The sequence below is a fragment of the Oreochromis niloticus genome, linkage group LG4 (genome assembly GCF_001858045.2).
Source record: "Oreochromis niloticus isolate F11D_XX linkage group LG4, O_niloticus_UMD_NMBU, whole genome shotgun sequence".
NCBI classification, from domain to species: Eukaryota; Metazoa; Chordata; class Actinopteri; order Cichliformes; family Cichlidae; genus Oreochromis; species Oreochromis niloticus.
This window is the reverse complement of record NC_031969.2, coordinates 8,206,854-8,226,454: the sequence shown is the minus strand read 5'-3', so window position 1 is coordinate 8,226,454 and position 19,601 is coordinate 8,206,854. Positions and strand designations below refer to the sequence as shown.

Below are 19,601 nucleotides of genomic sequence, written 5' to 3'. Positions count from 1 at the left end.
TTAGCTTTTCTTGAATTGGGGATCTTTCACATGTAAGACCAATGTGTTAACTTACAGAAGTAGTAGGAGATGTAGTGCTTTTGTATCAGCTTCAGTCCTTGGATGGACTCCTGCCACCCATCCTCACTTCTAAACAAACTCTTTGCCTTGGCTTTTAAAAGCTGCTTGCCAACAGCAGTAGCCATAGCTGGGATGCACTGGTTGGATCACAAGTTAAACTAGTTGAGAATAAAGCACTAAGACTCTGGGGTCTATGTATTAGACGAAAGAACATGGTTATGTTGATTATATGGGACAACTAATTTATTTATATAGTTAAATAGCAGTGCCTGAAATTACAAGGCGTGCTAGCATGTGAGTGCCAAGCAAAGGATAAAGAGGCGTCATGGAAAGGATCTGAAGACATTGTGGCCATCTATGGCCCTAAATTTTAAATTTGAGATCCCTTCTATAGCAGTTTGATGGCATCCAACACAGTTTTCCATGTGCTGGAAGTGGAAAGCAATTGAAAATGGAAGTGGTTAATGGAATTTCTGAAATTAAAAGCTCAAGAAGGACAAACACATTTTGGTGCTTGTAAATAAAATAATTCAAATAATATGCATAAATAGTTATTTCTAAAAATGCATTCTTGCCCTTAAATGCTTGTGAATCTCAGTCCAAGTAGTAAAGGGGTGATCTCTTTCTATCTTTAAAATGTTTCAGAGATAGCTTTCATGTTAAGATACACACTATTATCAGAAAGAAAGGAGAAAACGCTCAAAAAGGTAAACATTTAGAAAAATAGAAGTTTGGTAATATAGAAAACAGTGTAAAAAAAAATCAACGAAGTAAATCTAAATGGAGAGCATAATAAGTAAATTCTAACAAATTAAGTAAGTAAGTTTGAAGGTACTCGTATGCATCCCCCGGCAGAATAAAGGGTAGATAAATTACACTCGGAGATGGTCAGCATTTAAGCAACATCATTATGGCAGATTAAAAGAAAAACAGAGTATTATCGCGATAATTACTATTTTTGACTGTGACCAGACAAGATGACCCAAAGCATAATCCATCGCCTTGGAAACGCTCTAATACGGAAGCTCGCGAGGCCCATAGGAGCCGAAACGCGAAGGTTGTCAGGAGCAGCAGGAGGAGGCCACGGCTGGACAGTGTCTGACGTGGAAAGTGTCAGCACTGAGTAAGAAACTTCGGGCCAAAACAAGCCTCGAGAACAAAATCCCCACAGTTCTCTGTAAGCTCCTGCGAGTTTCACAGAGGACAGCACAATGAGTCTGGATAAGGCGAAGCTGTGTGATTCACTGTTAACCTGGGTAAGTTTGACAGTAGCGACATTTTCGAGCAAGGCTAACCGCCGGCTAAGAGGTGTCAGCAGGTGTTAGCAAATGTGGAGAATTACGGCTTTACCTTTGGAAGTTGTGTGTTCACATAATCGATAAGTGGCATCTTTACCGACTTGGTCAATTAAACGCTTGGTGTTTTAAGTTGTAAGCTAACTGTCGCTAGCCAGCCGAGCTAATTGGCTTGGTGAACACATTGGAAGTTTGCTCCTGGTGGTCTGCTTTATCTGTTATCCATGTTAGCAAACTGACTGCGTTGTCAGCAAATTAACTGCCAGAAAAACAAACCCAAATAGCTTAGTGTAAGCTGAGAGGCCTAAGGAGTAATGTTAGGCTATCCAACACAGCCACGTTATTTTCAAAGCTCAGAGCAAATCCACCTGTTTGGCTCCTTTCTACAAAGAGGTGTGAAGACTTGGACTGAACTAAGACACCAACTAATAATAGCATGCTAAGCAGGGCTGTAATCCCCCATTGCTGCTTAGTATTTTTTTTTTTTTAATTTAAGTTATGTTTAGAAAGATTGAGCGGCTTTACACAAAATCCCCATATACATAAATCCCCCTTCTTTCTTTAAATTTTGGTTCCAAGGAGCCAGGCTTTCTTGGAAGTTTTTAAAAATGATCTTGAGCAATTGTTCTTTAGACTTTCTGAAGGTCTTTCAAAGTGTCTTTTAACATCAGCTACTTTTTTACTCATTGTCCAGTCCAGTCCTCATATCTGACCATTCTCAAAGGAATGTTTTTGTGTTTTTAAGCCACTCAACACTGACCTATGAATTATTCAAGCATAAAAAGACACCCAACTCAACGGATGAGCTAGTGTTGTCTACACAGACATCATAGAGAACCAGTTTTAAATTGTATCTTTAGGCTTTACTAGCAGCAATATAACTTGTTCCTCTTCCCAATGATAACACAGGTTGACAGGCATAAAATGGTATTTATATAAATAAGGTGATTCACAAAGAGCTGTTGGCTGAAAACTTGTCACATCTCAGCATGGCGTGCAGTGTGTCCTTAAAAAAAAATGTAAGGAAACTGAACAGGTCACGGATGAAAGACGTACCAAGGCTCAAAGACTATATAAAGCAGAGGAGCAGAATATAAAATCGTGGCCTTAAGCAATAGGAAAAATTAGATGCATCAAGCTCCTCAGTTGACCCATCTACTGTTTACTGATCAGAAATGGTCTCAGTGGAAATGTGAAGGTCAAGAAGCCAGTCTTAAGGGAAGAAGGCAAGGACAGAAGGCTGAGCTATGCCAAAGTGCATAAGAACTGAATTTAAAATGGGTGGTAACAGATCTGGTGGAGTGATGAATCCAAATTTGAAAATTTTGTTCAGATTTAGGCTGCTCTATAGAGGAGGTCAGGAGAGAGTACAACAGTGAGACTCTACAGCCATCTGTAAAACACAGGGAAGGCTCTGTATGGTATGGTGCTAGCTTTCTATCAATATTTTTGGGATCTTTTCAAAATTGATGGAACTATGAATGCAGAAAAGTGTAATACCATCTAATTGGCAATCATTTTATTTATCAGTATGACAGTGATCTCAAACACCCTGGCAATCCAATGAAAGCATACCCAAATGGAAAAACACACAATACAACACCATCAGTCATGGATTGGCTTCCCCAGAGTCCAATCACCAAGCATTATTAAAGCACTGTGAAATCATCTTGAACAGAACAAAAGGCAGAATGTCCTTCAGGAGGAATGGAGAAGTGTTCCTGGAGACTACTTAAAGAAATTAGAAAAAAGTTGTCTAATAAAGTTCAGGCTATGTTGAAGAATAAATGTGGTCATACCAAATATGTATTTTCAAGTTTGTTAGAATTGTACAAATCACATTTTCCCTTTTTTACATTTATGTTTGTCGATGTTTCAATAAATCACTGCACCTATTTCCCATTTTCCTAATGATTCAAGATTTTTGCACAGTGCTGTTTATAATGGGGATATTGCATTCATTTATTTAACATAGTAATGTTTTCACCCTAGTTTAGTTCAATGTAATGTTGCTGTACATTAAATGTCAAAACATTGAAAGGTTTCTTTCTTTAATGACCAACTCTTTAATGTCTTCACTCTCAGTTACAGACATTTCAGGTGCCATCGTGCAACAGCAAGCATGACCTGACAAGCGGAGTGGCCATTGCACACGTACTGCACAGAATGTAAGCACAAGCAGTATGTCCCCAGTGTTGTTTCGACTAACTGCACAATTGTCTTCATTCAGAACTTACTCACTGAAATTTGCTTATCTGTATAATTTTTGATTGCCATTTAGTCCATTATCTATGCAAAATGTAGCCAGTTAAACAGTAAATGTTACCCAGACATGGCCCTGAATACCTCAGGCATCGGTGTGATTTTGTTTTTAAATGAATAAGGTGACCTGTGCAGGCTTAATCACATCAGCCAATTATTGGAAAATACACATTTGGAAAACTGATTTTTAATCAACCTATTTTAGCTGTAGCTGCTTCTTTATCATTATTCCCATGCTGTGTAGCTTTTAATGAATAGTTTTACTCTGTCATTGTCCCTGAAGGGACAGAAGCACAGGGTCTCACTGCCCTGTGGTCTTGTGTTATTAATCTCAGTGTCCAGAGATGTGTCGTCGTTACAATTCTCTTGTGCTCTCATTAACAGAGACCCTTCTTGGTTTAATGAGACATGGCTAGGCAGGATCAAGGAGGAGAGCGGGGCCAACTGGCGCCTCAAGGTAATTTGTGAAACAGCATGATATGACAGAACACCCTGTAGTTATCTAGAATGACTAAAATCAAAGATCTTTTTTTTAAATTCTTCTGCTTGATTAATGAAAGTGTTACGATTGCAACACTGTTTCATTCTTTCAGGTCAGCAACTTGAAAAAGATTCTGAAAAGCATGATGGAATATTATCACGATGTAAGAAACTTTTGCTGATTTGCACCTTCATTTTTCATGCGCTGCTTGACTCGAGCCTAACGTCTCACTTTTCTGTTCCGTGAACAGGTGCTCGGTCACCAGGTGTCTGATGAGCATATGCCAGACGTGAACCTGATAGGAGAGATGGGAGATGTCACAGAACTGGGAAAGCTGGTACAGCTCGTGTTGGGTTGTGCAGTCAGCTGCGAGAAGAAACAAGGTAGGCCTGTACACAAGTACATTTCTCCTGCTTTCATTTAGAAATAAATGCCTCATATTCACTGCTGAGAAGATATTTGTCAGCATGAAAACACAAAAACGCAATTCAGTGATCTCAAGTCATTTACAAATGCTCACATGGAGGGCATACAAGCTTTTCTTGTTTCATTTTCCAACTTTATTTGGACAAGAGCTCTATTTAGCAGCTGGCCACTCACTTTATACCCAACTGCTGGCAAAGCATAATATGACATGACATATTATCATGGTGGCCAGATGGCCTTGTTTTCCTCCTCCATCCTTGAATAGACACTTTTGCTGGATTTTTTTAAAAATATTTTTTTGCAAATGTTTAAAAAAAAATGGACTGACCTCTTGCCAACATAAACATTCATTAGGGGATTAGGAGCAACATTAGGAGACGTGGCTTCTGGTTGACTGCTATATATGGCAACTGTGCTGAAGCACAAGATTAAAAGGTGCTAGAATCAGCATTCTTGTTATCATAGTAAATATATTTTATTCTGCTGAGTGGTAGAAGCAAAGATGATGTCTCACACTTGTGGGTTTGCTTTTTAATAGCTGGGGAAGGCAATGACTAAACTGCTATGAGATCTAGAAGAAGGGAGGGGGAAATAAATTTTTCAAATGTGGAAATGAATTGCTGCGCAACTATAATTGGCACAGAGTGTGCAAGTGTGAGCACCTCCTGAAAGTTTTCTGGTCTGGATTCAGATGTGTGTTAACAAAATACCACAGTCTTTCCAGTGTGAACATCCTATCAAATTCATCCCAAGGACAGACCGTTCAGCACTCAGAGAAACAGTAAATAACCCAAGATCTACATCTCAGACTCTACAGAACTCAGTCAACATGTTAAATGTTGATGTTCAAGACAGCGCAATGAGAGAAAGACTGAAGGAGTATGGCTTGTTTGCAAGGGTTGCAGCAGAGAGCCTCCTCCATCTAAAAAGAACATAGCAACACAGCTCCAGGTTTCCAAAGCTGCATCTGAACAAGCCATAACAATGTCCTTTGGACAGATGAGACCAAAGTGGAAATGTTTGGCTATAATGCACAACACCACATTTGGCGAATAGCAACAACAGCCTCTCACAACCGCCTCATACCAGCTGTTAGCACGTGTTTTACAGCCACAAGACGTGGTTAACTCAGTCATTGAGCTGACCATGAACTCCTCTGTATACCAAAATATTCTAGAGTCAAATGTGAAGCTGTTTGACAGCTAAAGCTTAGCTGAAATTAGGTCATGCAACAGGACTCTGATCCCAGACAATCTACAACAGAACGACTGAAAAAGGCAACAACAAAAAAAAAAAATCAAGGTGCTGCAATGATCCAAAGTCCAGAGTTCAACCTGATTGAAATTCTGTGGCAGGACCTTAAGAGCTGTGCATAAACTCAATGAACTGAAGCAACACTGTAAAGTAGAGTAGGACAAAATTCCTCCACAGTGATGTGAGAGAGTGAGAAAGTCATACCAGAACTGATTGCTTCAAATTATTGATGTTAAAGGCTATTCAAGCTACTGCAGGATGGATTGTATTAAGTGTTTGGCATAGACTGCTGCATAGAGTACTAACATAAGAAGACTCATTTAATCATACATGCATATACTGCAGGGCAAATTCTAGATCTGTCCTTGATCCAACACAGCTGATTTAAATGGCTAAATGACCTCCTCATCATGTCTTAAAGTTCTCCAGAGGCCTGGTAATGAACTAATCATTTGATTCAGGTGTGTTGACCCAGGGTGACATCTAAAACCTGCAGGACACCGGCCCTCGAGGCCTGGAGTTCCCAACCCCTAGTATACTGGATAGTTGGCTTAAGGTGGTTCATTAGTTATCAACTTTCCTTTGAAAATAATAATTTTTTGTTACTCATTTCACAAATGGCAGAATGATCGACCCATCCAGATATGCACTCTTTTTACTTCCTTCCTGAGTTCTTCCTGTAAAATAAGCAGTGTTGGACAATTTGCGTCTTGCATACAGAAATACACGTTTATTAAATTGGTGATAACGAGGGAGACATGTTGGCATTCTCAAAAAAACCCCTCAAAATCTAATCTGGATTCATTCATGCTTAGTGGTGGGAATTTTCACCACTGGGCGAGGTATGCGGTGCTCTTTTTCTTCTTTGGAGAGGTAAATGTTGGTGGCTTGACACAGAAAAAGTTGGAACAGTTGTTTTGCTCTCAGTTATGGCCTGATCATTACAAATTGATAATTTGTGGACAAGCTGTTTTCCCGTTACTGATAACAGCTCATGAGACAAAAAATGATCAGGTCAGTTTAATAGAAAATTGACTGTAAAGCTGAGTCGATTTTTACAGCAGTGGTTTGACTTTCATGGGTGCGTGCGTGTGTGTTAATCTGTATTTGGCTGAGACTTCACTGGTCTTTGTTGTCTTCTCCTAAACGCAGAGCAAATCCAGCAGATAATGACACTCGAGGAATCTGTCCAGCATGTTGTGATGACTGCCATTCAGGAAGTGAGTGAGCCTCTTTTCCTTTCCTCTTGGTTTACCCTGATTTGCATTAATCCAATTCTTAGTCACGGTTAATTCAAAATCAAAGAAGTCTGGATAAACATAAGACTAAAGAGCATCCCACAGACCCCTACTCTGTGCTATTTACAAAGATGCGTTTAGTGTTTATCAGCACCAAAGGGACTGTTAAAAACCTGGATCATCTTCCGGGGTTTTTACCAAACAAGGCTATTCAAAGAACCAGATAAATCTGCCTTTGGCAAAAGACTGTTATTTTATTTTCCCTGTGGTTGCATTCATTGACTCACTTTCCTGTTTTGTTTTAGCTCTTATCAAAGGAGCCGTCATCTGAACCGGGAAGCCCAGAGACCTACGGGGATTTTGACTATCAGGTAAAAACCCACAACATATTCATTCCTCTACTTGTTTTTTACTTAGATTTGCTACATCCTCTGTTTGTGTTTACTCCCCACTGCTTTGATCAGTGTCAAATATCCTCTGTCTGCACATCTTTTATTTGCAGTCCAGGAAGTATTATTTTCTGAGTGAGGAGGCAGACGAGAAGGACGACCTGAGCCAGCGCTGTCGAGACCTTGAACATCAGGTTGGTTTACTAAACATGGTTTTGATCATACTTGGCAAACATTTCCTAAGACTTTAAAGATATAATCCTAAGATTTCACTTCAGGTCAATTTGGCAATCAAGTCGGTGGAAACTGAAGAGAAACTCTTTGAGCACACATTGGTTCAACAAATGGTTTTGTTGCACAAGCGTCATCTGATTAAGGCCAGTGTTTTTCACACAAGACACAGTAGAATTACAGCAGTATGTCAGCAGTGCTGGCAAGTTTAAGGTGGATGTTCTGTGCCACCCTGCTAAAAGTGCTTTAAATCTATCATTTTGGTCCTTCACGTCTTTTTCCTGTGAGTACTTGAGTATAAATTCCACTTTTGTTTAGTGGAACTCGTTTAACAGGATTTGGAACAATAAGCATGATTGAGTACAGATGTCCGCTATAAAAACACTGAGACAAAAACCATATAACACTAATGTTGCAGTCCACCTATACATGTTGGCCTATATTTATTGGTTAAATTTGATGGGTGTACCAAGTTTGTATGGTTCCCACCTTGGCCGGAGGGGTGTACTATAAAGCAAGATTATTGGATTATTCAGGTTAAAATCAGCGTTTTTAGTGTCATGAAAGTGGCTCCCTTTTCCCTGGCTACATTACTCTGGTAACTTATTTTAAACATACAACCTAGTCCAGAGCACATTATGTTCCCAGCTTAAAGTGCCACATTTTTCCAGCATACTTTAAGTGGGATAGAAAATGGTAAGTTACAGGTTGACAAATTGCGTTTATAAACCCTAACACAGGGGTGTCCAAACCCAGGCCTCAAGGACCGGTGTCCTGCAGGTTTTAGATGTGTCCTTAATCATCACAGCTGATTTAAATGGCTAAATTACCTCCTCAACATGTCTTGAAGTTCTCCCGAGGCCTGCTAATGAACTGATCATTTGATTTAGGTGTGTTGACCCAGGGTGAGATGTAAAACCTGCAGGAAGCTGGCCCTCGAGGCCTGGAGTTGGCCAAGCCTGCCCTAACACCACTGAATGAAGCACAGCGCTACAACTATAGCATTGCAAACTGTATGCTGCATTGTCCCTAGAATGTAAATGTAGTCGGATGGTGACGTAGAAAGTGTATAGCTGTTTTTATGCATACTACTAATCTTGCAGCTACTAGAAAACCGAAGAGTTGCATTTGTATGCTGTTTATCGCCAATATCAGATCGGTCAGTACAATTAATTTCACTTTGATCTGGCGATAAATTAAAACGGTTTCCACATCTTACTTGTTAGACTGCAAACCAAAGTCAGAAGTGACCACTCTGAGAAACCTTTACTGTTTGAAACCGTAAACCTTATACATTTAGAGTTGTGTGCAGCTCTCACATTAGAAATAAACAGCGGAACGCAGCTGTAGAATAAATTCAGTAAATATGAATTTACTTCAAGATGATATATTTACTACGTTGCATGCTTGTGATGATATAGAGTTTGTAATATGAACAATAATGTGTTTAATCGTAGTAGTAGAAGTAGTATAACATGGCATGTCAGACAAGAGAAAGTGTGGCTTAACAAAGAAAGTTTGTCACTTTCTGGGGTTTTAGGTTTAGGCTTGAACAGAAAGCCGGGCTATATTTGACTTGCCTCATAGGACACCCCTCAGTTCTCACTTGTAAATAAGATTTTGATCTCAGTGTGTAAAAATATATAGAGTGGATAGCAGAATAGGTATTGCTGGGGAGAAATGGTTTGATTGCATGGAAATCTTGAGGATTATAACTTTAAGATGCGTCTCAGGTTTGTTTTATCAATCTTTGAGCTGCTGACTTAGAAATATGAAAAAAATAACGCCATTTCATCTCTGCCTACCAGATTTACAGACTCTCAGAGGTCTAGTTTTGCTGTATTTTTTTTTAGAGAAGCATGTTGTGTGTCTGTGCCTGCAACTTTTGTGCTCTGGCCTTTTATTGATTAGCCAGCCAAAGGCTTTGTTTGTGTTCCCTTGACTTGTTTTTGCACCACTGAATGTGAGCGGACTAATTCAGACTTTTTTTCTTTTTTTTTTAAAAAGAGGATCCCAGTCGATAGTTGCATAACATCAAGATAAAACTGACACGTTGCCTTGGGATGGAGCAGTAGCCAACTATAATTTGTACTGCTCCCAGCCCACCTGTTTGTTTACTTACTCGGCCCACGCGTTAGGGATTAGTCATTTGTGTTGTTTTGAAAGCTATTTACTGTTACTGGTTTGGTGCTAAAGCATGCAATCTGTCCTTAAAGTTCAGTGTAGGGTTTTGCTGTATTCAGACTGGAAAGATATCCTGCAGGTAAGTATGCGCTCCCCTCTCTTAATATTGGAATGCAAGCTTGTTTAACTATGAGCGCCGTTCAGTCTGACACAAACATTTAAAAGTAATGCAGCTCTAAACTACAGCCGGCCCTTTCCTCAAACCAACCACCGTCATTGCCCTGGATTTAGATCTTTTCTCCTGCCTACTATTAATGTTACACATGTATTACTTACGGTCCTCAATGAGCTCTGCATACTCATCTGCTCATATCATGAGGATCTGCTTTGAACCCTGGGGGTAAAGCTAACAACTGCACTACTGAGAATGTTCCATCTGCTTGAGATCATTGCACACCAGCTGACTAACACACATTTTACAAAAGAGCTTGCGATATTACAGCAAAGCATGTGTTTAAGGTCCTCTTTGCACTGAAAGTGGTGAGTTATCGCTATTTATCTTGTTTTCCTTCCTGAATCTGTCGTGTCCTTGCACTGTGGTTTTTTTTTGTTTGTTTTTTTTTATATATATTTGTGGAAAGAGTCTGGTTTTTTTTGCTTCTTTTTGTTATGCTTCAATCAGGACCTTTCCTCTATTTTGTCTCCTTGTCCTGTTTTTCCACCCCTTTTTAAAGCTGTAGCTCACCTTCCATCTCTTCTCTCTTAGCAGTCCACTGCACACTCAGTCTTTACACCTCTTTTTGCAATGTTTGTGCTCCGTTTCTCTCTCCCACCCCCCTCCGACAGCTGTCAGTGGCTCTGGAGGAGAAGATGTCCCTGCAGGCAGAGACACGCTCCCTGAAAGAGAAGCTCAGCCTCAGCGAATCTCTGGATGCCTCCACCACTGCCATCACTGGCAAGAAGCTGCTGCTGCTGCAGAGTCAGATGGAGCAGCTTCAGGAGGAAAACTACAGGTACAAGTGGTACATAAGTACTTAGGAAAACAACACTGGGTTTATAATGAGTGTCTAAGTCATTAACTCTTTAAAAAGATGTAGTAGTAGTAGTAGTGGTAGTGTAAAATTTCAGCCCTCGTTCATAACATATGAGTCAAATTTATAAAGACATGCAAATCAGATGCTGTTGAGTCAGCTGTTCCTTCGAGTGTCCTTCAAAGAGCCCATCCAGTTATATAAACCACTGTATATCTCAGACTGGAGAACGGCAGAGACGACATGCGTGTGCGGGCAGAGATACTGGAGCGCGAGGTGGCCGAGCTGCAACTACGGAACGAAGAGCTGACCAGCCTGGCGCAGGAGGCCCAGGCCCTCAAAGATGAGATGGACATCCTCAGGTGAGAGCAGCTCAAACAGATCGAGTTCAGTTCATCATGAAAATGTAAACAAGCCAGTTATACAATGGTTATTATGTAAGGAGTGGTGCAGGCCTTTTTGCAAGCTCACAAGTTTGTAGTGAAAGAAACTGCAGAAAGTTGCGCTTTGTGGGCGTTTGGTCACATGGACACTTAAGTGTTTGTGTTCATGCTTTGCAGGTTTTTTGGAATGCATTACATTCACAGTTTACAAGTGTTTTACATATAAAGGTTTTCCATGTGTCAAAACGGGAAATTGTAAACATTGGCTAACAACGTCTGCTGAGCTACTACTTCAGGAACTGTGAATAAAACAACTGCTAAAGCCAACAATCAAAAGGTCCTGCTAGCAAATATTGTATGTGTAGTACAGGATGCAATGCTCCTTTTATTATACAAGGATTGTTCTAAATATATTTGCTTCTGTCCAACAAATTCAGTGTTTCCTACTGTTTGAGTAGTAGTTGCAAAAAACAGTGGATGAGTTGAGGTTTCTTGGCATATTTGAAGATTGATCTCTGTTGAAGACGCAAAAACTTCAAACAGGTTTGATCCTGAGTCCAAAAGTATCGAGACACAAACTAATACATTGTTGATAAACTTTCAATATCAAGAATGTTGATAATGGCGAGCCTTTTCCTTTAAGTAGTAGTGCAAACTGATAATAGATGAACTCACAGAAGCAACCCCCATGCTGCCCACACACAGATGTCCATTCAGCTCCTCTCTCTGACATCTGTGTTGATAATACAAATTTTCATGCATTGACACAGGCTTGCGTCAGAGTACACATCTACATGGACGCATTGTGTTAAGTATAACTCATATTCCTCTGCCGGTACTCAATGCCTCCCACGCTCTCCTTTCCTTCCCCCTCAGGCACTCGTCTGACCGGGTGAACCAGCTCGAGGCGATGGTGGAGACGTACAAGAGGAAGCTGGAGGACCTGGGAGACCTGCGCAGGCAGGTGCGCCTCCTGGAAGAGCGCAACACCGTGTACATGCAGCGCACGTGCGAGCTGGAGGAGGAGCTTCGCAGGGCCAACGCTGTCCGCAGTCAGCTGGACACCTACAAGAGACAGGCAAGCTGTGTTTGTGCCTGTCCCTGTGTTGGGACATCCAAGTGATGTGAAACACATTCTGGCTCATACATGTGTTTGGAAACCCTTTTCATTTATTTATTTATTTTAAAATAGAGCACTCTGGCTGACTGTATGCTCTCTGACTTGCAGGCTCATGAGCTTCACACCAAGCACTCAGCAGAGGCCATGAAAGCTGAGAAGTGGCAGTTTGAGTACAAGAACCTTCACGACAAGTACGACGCACTGCTGAAGGAGAAAGAAGTGAGTCAGAGAGCATTTTCGAGAAATAAAAAACAGTTTTTATATGGGGGGGGAAATGTGCACATCGTCTACAGAGTGTATTTGTACACTGAGGCCCTCTCATTTCCCTCTCGGTCTAGTAATAGTTTTGATTTCAGTGATGACAAATGATGTATAGACTGGCGTTTGTTGTGATCATTACAGAACCCACTTCCCTACATGGAGAATTGTTGCCTGGCAGATACTGTACTATTCTTCAGCGGACTCCCACATCCTGTGTCAATTCTAGTAGCTTCTGCAGTCAAGGAGTGATTAATTTTCTCGCTTACTTGTGGGTGTAATTAGGAAACGTGCTAATATGACGTGGATACTTGCATTTGCTCTGTCTCTGTCTGGACTGCATCGCATCCAAGTCCAGATATAGAAAACCTGACGCTACATGGATCTTAAGGCCACTTAAGATGTTTTGCTGTGCTTTGTTTTTCAGCGTCTGATCGCAGAAAGAGACACACTGCGGGAGACAAACGATGAGCTCAGGTGTGCACAAGTCCAGCAGAGGTATCTCAGTGGAGCAGGTGAGTTGAAAGCATAGGTATGGCGAGAAAGCACCTAAAACAATGGGCTTTACTGAGAAATATGTCGCACACTGTTGAAAAAAAAAAAAATAAAACGTAAGGAAACATGGAAGTTGGACCCCCTTCTTCCTTCAGAACAGCCTTTAATCTCCATGGCGCAGATTCAAGAAAGTGTTGGAAACATTCCTCAGAGATTTGACCTGATAGCATCACACAGCTACTGCAGATTTGTCAGCTGCACATCCATGATGTTAATCTCCCGTTCCACCAAATCCTGAAGGTGCTCTAGATCTGGTGACTGTGGACACTACTTAAGTACAGTAAACTCGGTGTTTAAGAATGGTGTGTCATCCTGCTGTAAGCAGCCGTCAGAAGATGGTCACACTGTGGTCATAAAGGGGTGGACGTGGTCAGTGAGACACGAGGAGACTACACAGATCACTCCTAATTAAACTAAAATCACTTTTCTTTCCCATTCAGATGTTCAGTCTTGACCACATCTACATACATAGATGCTTTTCGTTGCTGTCATGTTATTGGCTGATTAGATATTTTTGTAAATGAGCAGTTGAACAGGTGTACCTAATAAAGTGGCTGGTGAGTGTAATTGTAATACTAAAGAGTGTAACTTTTTTTTGTGTGTGTTGTTTTTTTTTTGTTTGTTTGTTTGTTTGGGGAATTGTAAACATTTACAGTGAAAAAAGTTCTCAGGCTGAAATTTTTAGTAAACTTAGACAAGTGTCCAGCTGACAGTGTGCGAGTCCCCCATCCAGATGCAGTCAGAGGTTGAGAGGTCGTCATCCTCTGCACTGCTTACTAGAAAAGAAGCCAAGAACCTTCTCTAAAGAGTGATTCAGCTCCACAGCCATAATTCAATTTAATACAGTTTTATTTCTCTGTCACAGCAACAGTCGCCTCAAAGTGCTTTATATCCTAAGATCAAGACCCTACGATAATACATAGAAGACGTCAAACAAACCCCCAGGAAACGTTCCTTCCTCATACCCGTATTAATTTTTAGATTTTTTTGAGCTCCTCATTTTATTCTATTAATCGATTTAAATGTAGTTCAGTTCTATTTAATTTGGGATCTTCAGTGTGATTTTTTTTTTTTTTTTTTTTTATGCAACTGTTTTATTTTAAGGGGGGGTTTGTTTGTTTTTCCCATTGTTGTTTTTGCTGTTTCACTTTATCAAACTGATTTGTTTTAGGTTGTTTGGGGTTGGGGTATTTTGTTTGTTTGTTTGTTTGTTTGTTTGTTTGTTTGTTTGTTTGTTTGTTTGTTTGTTTGTTTGTTTGTTTTTATAATTTTTTATTTTTGGGGGGGGTAACAGGAATTACTCGACCTTTTTCAATGATTTGTTTATCTTACCTCAGACTGTCTTTCTCTCTGCAGGAGGCTTGTGTGACAGCGGTGACACGGTTGAAAACCTGGCTGCAGAGATCATGCCAACTGAGATCAAGTATGTCTGTTTGCACATTTCAATGTTTGCTTTTGTTTTGTTTGGTGTTTTTTAACCATAAAAAGAAGCGCGTTTTGTTTTAAGTCTACACAAACATGCCTCGGTGTAACTTTCACTCACGTACTCACTCGTGCCATGTGTACATTCTTGCTAACACAACCACAAAAGTTTATTTTTAGAAACTGGACGTTGCGTGCCAAATGGCGACACATGGCGCGTTTGGCCTGGGCGTTGGTGGATAGAAGTTTCGTTCATGCTTCCATTTGCAGCCGCCATTCTCTAACCCATTTTATCCCCACCCCTCTTTTTCCCTTCACCTCCTGTCGCCCCGCTCTTATCATTGCGGCTTTGACAGGGAGACAGTTGTTCGCCTCCAAAGTGAAAACAAGATGCTGTGCGTCCAGGAGGAGACCTACCGACAGAAACTTGTGGAAGTTCAGGCTGAGCTGGAGGAGGCTCAACGCAGCAAGAATGGGCTAGAAACTCAGAACAGGTAGGTGTGTGTGTGTGTGTGTGTGTGTGTGTGTGTGTGTGTGTGTGTGTGTGTGTGTGTGTGTGTGCGTGCGCGCGCACTCTTCTTTCAGCAGTGTTAAATAACCAGTCTGCTTCTAGGCCACCATACTGTGCGTTCCTGGACATTAAGCTGGTTGTTTGGCTGATAGGAGGAGTGATATCTGCCTAAATGTCAACTCACCCTCTGGACTGTGTGTTCAACTGAGCTGTGTGGGCTGGACTGGAGGACAGACAAGCAGAAAGCCAGATTGTCCCTCGACTCAGTGTGTGTGTGTGTTTTTGTGTGTGTGTGTGTGTGTGTGTGTGTGTGTGTGTGTGTGTGTGTGTGTGTGTGTGTGTGTGTTTACATGCCTATGGGCATGTGGACATGTGGGTGGACTGTGTGTGTGTACGTTTGTGTGTGTGTCCATTGCAACACCAGGCCCAGGGTGTGGGAAGCATCCTCAGCAACAGTACCAGGAGGAGAGGAGTGGAGTGAGCATGCTCAGTAGAGCAGAGCAGAGCAGTCGGTGCCTGCAGCAGATGTACAAGGACCCACATGATACTTTGCAAACATCTTCCACCCACAGTAGCAGCAGCTTAATAAGTTTGTGTTGCATCTTTCACGTCTTTTACCATCTGCCTCTCTATAAACCCTTTTCCTTCTCTAGTCATGCCCCCTCCCCCACACACCTCCCTCCTTTTGTTTTTTTCCTCCTTCTCTTCCCAACCTTTCCTCTTATCCTTACCCCGTGTTTCCCTTGTTTTCCTCTTTCCAAGGCTGAACCAGCAGCAGATCTCAGAGCTGCGTTCTCAGGTCGAGGAGCTCCAGAAAGCACTCCAGGAGCAGGACAGCAAGAACGAGGACGTGAGTGGAAAGACCGGTTTGCTTCTCATCTGCCCACTTCTGCTATTACATAACTCAACACAATCAAGCTGACAGAATATTGGCAGCATATACACAGTGTGCAACTGACTTTTTTTTCCCTTATCAGTTTTACCTGGAAGGAGTGAAATATAAGACACGTGATTAAATTCTAACCAATAAAGCTATTTATTATGTATATGCTCAAGTCATTAAAGGGTTTTAGCTGGCGTGGTATTTAAATGGCACACTGAGTATATTGAAAAAATTAGTTCTGAAATCACTCTGCCTTTGAGGACCGCATTGTTTGTTCTCCTACTTTTGATACATGTTGTGTGGGAATTTAACCCGTGTTTGCTGTGGTGATTCACCGGTAACGCCTGCCCCTCTGTGTCTGTCTCTCTCCGCCTGCCCCCACCGATCAACTCTGCCAAAATCAGGCCATCGTAAGTACGGCCCGCCCTCTCTCCAACTGGCCTATGATTTGACTCTGTGACAGCTTGACTTTCACAGCTTATAGTGTGTGTGTGTGTGTGTGTGTGTGTGTGTGTGTGTTTAAATGTGCCATTTTAAAAGTACAATGGGTTTTAAGTTTCTTTCTTTCTTTTTCTTCTTCTTTGAAGTCGTCCTTATTGAAGAAAAAGCTTGAGGAGCACCTGTGAGTATTATTTTTCTCCTGCTTACTGAGGTCTGTCTGCCTTCTGTGCTGCAAACAAAAGTGAACTCACACAAGTGTCGATGTGTGGACTGTTCCAGGGAGAAGCTCCACGAGGCCCAGTCAGACCTGCAAAAGAAAAAAGAGGTCATTGACGACCTAGAGCCCAAAGTGGACAGCAACAGTAAGAAATGTCATGTAGATGGTATTCAAAAGAAATTCAGGCTTGTTCCTTTGCTAAACGCGAATTTGTTTTTCCTTCTACTAGTGGCCAAGAAGATTGATGAACTCCAGGAGATCCTGCGGAAGAAGGACGAGGACATGAAGCAGATGGAGCAGCGATACAAACGCTACGTGGAGAAGGCGAGAACGGTCAGTGGTTATAGGAGTACCCCACCTTTCATTTCACACTGCTTAAAGACTTCTGCATTTTAAATATCAGAAAAATTAAAGGGAAACGCGTGCAGTTTTTTTGTTTTTCAAAGTCATACATTTTAAGCATCTCTCATGACAAAATAATGTTCTCAGCTCTTTAAATGAATATCTTTTTGTGTGCAGGTGATCAAAACCCTGGATCCTAAGCAGCAGCCAGTGACTCCTGACGTTCAGGCCCTGAAAAACCAGCTGACAGAGAAGGAGAGAAGAATCCAGCATCTGGAGGTATGAACCTCTAACTCTGAGAGACAAATGTGCTTCCACCAGCGCTGTAAATCCCACTAATGCATGATGATGGTGTTCCTTTTATACAGCATGATTATGAGAAGAGCAGGGCCAGACACGACCAGGAGGAGAAACTCATCATCGGTGCCTGGTACAAGATGGTGAGCGAGCAAGCAAATACACAAAAGCTCAAACAGGAACTACATCCACACCACCCAATCCCTCACTGCTTCATCTTTCTCTTTCCTTCGCCCTCTTCACCTGTCAGGGAATGGCACTGCATCAGAAAGTGTCTGGTGAGCGGCTGGGTTCCTCCAACCAGGCCATGTCCTTCCTCGCCCAGCAGAGACAACTAATCAACGCAAGGAGGGGCCTGACACGACACCACCCGAGATGAGACACTGAGGCGTGACAGTTACCCTCAAATGAAAAGCAAAGTGCACACAAGGTGATCCATGTGAACTCTGAGTGTCTTTTGCCTTTTTATGCCTTCACTGGGATCACTGCGCCTCAGTGTTTGTCACGCTGCTGCTGCCCCCTGCTGGCTCTTACTGATATGAGAAGATTTCTTTTCTCCGTTGGGCTCCAGAGCAGAAGCTCTCTGCTCTGTTAAAAAGTAGGAGTTATAGGCCTTAAGAAGAGGCAACCTCACCTTTTAAGGTGACTTTTATTTCCCCTGTAGCCTCTTGGACTCACTAGTTTTTTTTTTTGTTTTTTTTTCTTGAACATTTATTTAAAATCCTTTTTTTTAATTTTTTTATGTTACACAGTGAAACAGAACTGGAACAAGTTTTGTCAGGTGCCAGTTTAAATGTGATAGATGATGGAGAAGTTTCACTACTCCGAGTGCTACAGAACAAAAGCTGCACAAGCTGTCCTCATACCTCCACTACAGATCGTCACGTTAACTACATCTTGGGTTTTATGTGTTTGCTGATGATTTTTCTTCTTGTAGCGTTTTATTTTTAGTTTAAGTTTGAAGTACCTTTGGAAAAAAATGTAAAAAATCAAGCGGGTGTGTAACAGCTTTAGTCTAGATTTCTTCTGTATTCACTTTGAATGCTTCCCTTTTTTTTTTCCTTCTCAGCCTTAAATCTGAAACATGTCTTCTGTAAATATTTTCACAATGTACACCAAAGCACTTTCTCTCTAGAAGGGTGGGTTTGTTCAGTGCCTCGCAAAAGTCTCCCATGCTAGCCCTTTATTAGATGAGACTGAACACTGACATGTTTGCAGCGCCAACACTGTTTCTGTCACACTACAGGTACGTGCCCGTGTCTGGTGATATGACTTTTGTGTAATTTTTTTCTCTCTGTTGCCTCTAAAAAAAATTTTTATTTTTTTTAATTCCTATCCATAAGACCTCCCCCATCAGGGGGTCTGATTGTGGGTCGGACCTAACTGCACTCTCCACTTTAAACACAAAAACTGGAAAACACTATGCGAGAGTCTCTAATCATAAAAACACTAAAAAATATATAAAACTGAGTCAGCTGATGTCCTGTTTGCTGCTGCTAGGTGTTGTTCACGGCTGAGCTGGAAGGAAACGTGTTCTTCAATGCGCTGGAATTTTTCCTGTGACAGGAAATCGACAGCAGATTAAAAAGCCTGAGGCACATTTATCAGACACTACGTCTGCCTTTCTTTACAACCGCTGATCAAGTTGTTTTTGTGCGTCCCATATCAGAGCCGCTGTCCTGTGACTTGTACTTGCCTCTAACAGTTTGTGCTATGATCTACGAAGACCAGAGTCCTGCGGTTGTGTAAACACTTTTTATTTTTTTGTTCTACTGATGTTTTTTTTTTTCTTTTAAGTTGGTTTTTATGGCGTAAAATTATTGCTCCACATATGCATGGTATGAAAGGTTGCATCATGAAATGGTCTACTAGATTATACCATAATGTACTTGACACAGGGTTATATTATTTGTAGTCCTCTGTTCTACTTTTTGCACTACAAATAAATGGGATCTTAAGTTAAAGATGGCATTTTGTGTTCTTCTTTTCAGTGCATTCAAAGGCACACTTTCACAGTCCCTTCTGATTTAGACTCACCCGGAGAGGTCTGAGAAAGCACGCCAACCCAGGTTTTATCACTGTGGGCCCTTGTTGTGGGTAGACTTTCATTCCGTCACAGTCCTAAAGGCCAAACCGATTAGTCAAACTTCTCACATCCTTTGTGCAACTGTCAAAACGGTGAAGGCATTGTTTATCCGTCACACCACTTTTCCACAAGCACATCTCAACGGATTAAAGAGAGGTGGCACATTCAAACATGATGAACAACAGCACAATGCAATAGAATGGCATGTTGGGGGGGGCGCTGTAGGATTCACCTGAGATTTGTTAAGTCTGTTTGTTACATAGTACTATATGTCACTATCATGAACCACTCCTGA

At 41.4% G+C, this 19,601-nt stretch overlaps 1 protein-coding gene across 4 annotated transcripts; it reads left to right on the top strand.

The window, feature by feature from the left end:
• Nucleotides 1-1,092: 1,092 nt before the first annotated feature.
• hook2 (hook microtubule-tethering protein 2) lies at nt 1,093-19,184 on the top strand. Of its 4 annotated transcripts, XM_005468494.4 has the most exons (23): nt 1,093-1,316; nt 3,441-3,523; nt 4,002-4,074; nt 4,211-4,261; nt 4,349-4,481; nt 6,931-6,998; nt 7,322-7,387; nt 7,519-7,599; nt 10,607-10,773; nt 11,013-11,153; nt 12,051-12,252; nt 12,403-12,513; nt 12,980-13,067; nt 14,464-14,530; nt 14,886-15,023; nt 15,803-15,890; nt 16,328-16,333; nt 16,511-16,545; nt 16,644-16,726; nt 16,811-16,914; nt 17,101-17,202; nt 17,292-17,363; nt 17,471-19,184. In XM_005468494.4, the coding sequence occupies exons 1-23, from the start codon at nt 1,272-1,274 to the stop codon at nt 17,597-17,599; spliced, it is 2,133 nt and encodes a 710-aa protein (XP_005468551.1). In that variant the 5' UTR covers nt 1,093-1,271; the 3' UTR covers nt 17,600-19,184. The 4 variants fall into 4 exon arrangements, with proteins under 4 accessions (XP_005468551.1, XP_003443217.1, XP_019213764.1 ...); XM_003443169.5 differs by lacking the exon at nt 16,328-16,333; XM_019358219.2 differs by lacking the exons at nt 1,093-1,316; nt 3,441-3,523; nt 4,002-4,074; nt 4,211-4,261; nt 4,349-4,481 and adding an exon at nt 6,277-6,334.
• Nucleotides 19,185-19,601: the final 417 nt, after the last annotated feature.

What these genes read in the sequence shown, in the direction of transcription:
- hook2 (XM_005468494.4), top strand. Translation starts at nt 1,272, where the DNA reads ATGAGTCTGGATAAGGCGAAGCTGTGTGATTCACTGTTAACCTGG. An exon ending in CAGCTGCGAGAAGAAACAAG is followed by an intron (nt 4,482 to 6,930) that starts GTAGGCCTGTAC and finishes TCCTAAACGCAG; the next exon opens with AGCAAATCCAGCAGATAATG. An exon ending in GAGGTATCTCAGTGGAGCAG is followed by an intron (nt 13,068 to 14,463) that starts GTGAGTTGAAAG and finishes TTCTCTCTGCAG; the next exon opens with GAGGCTTGTGTGACAGCGGT.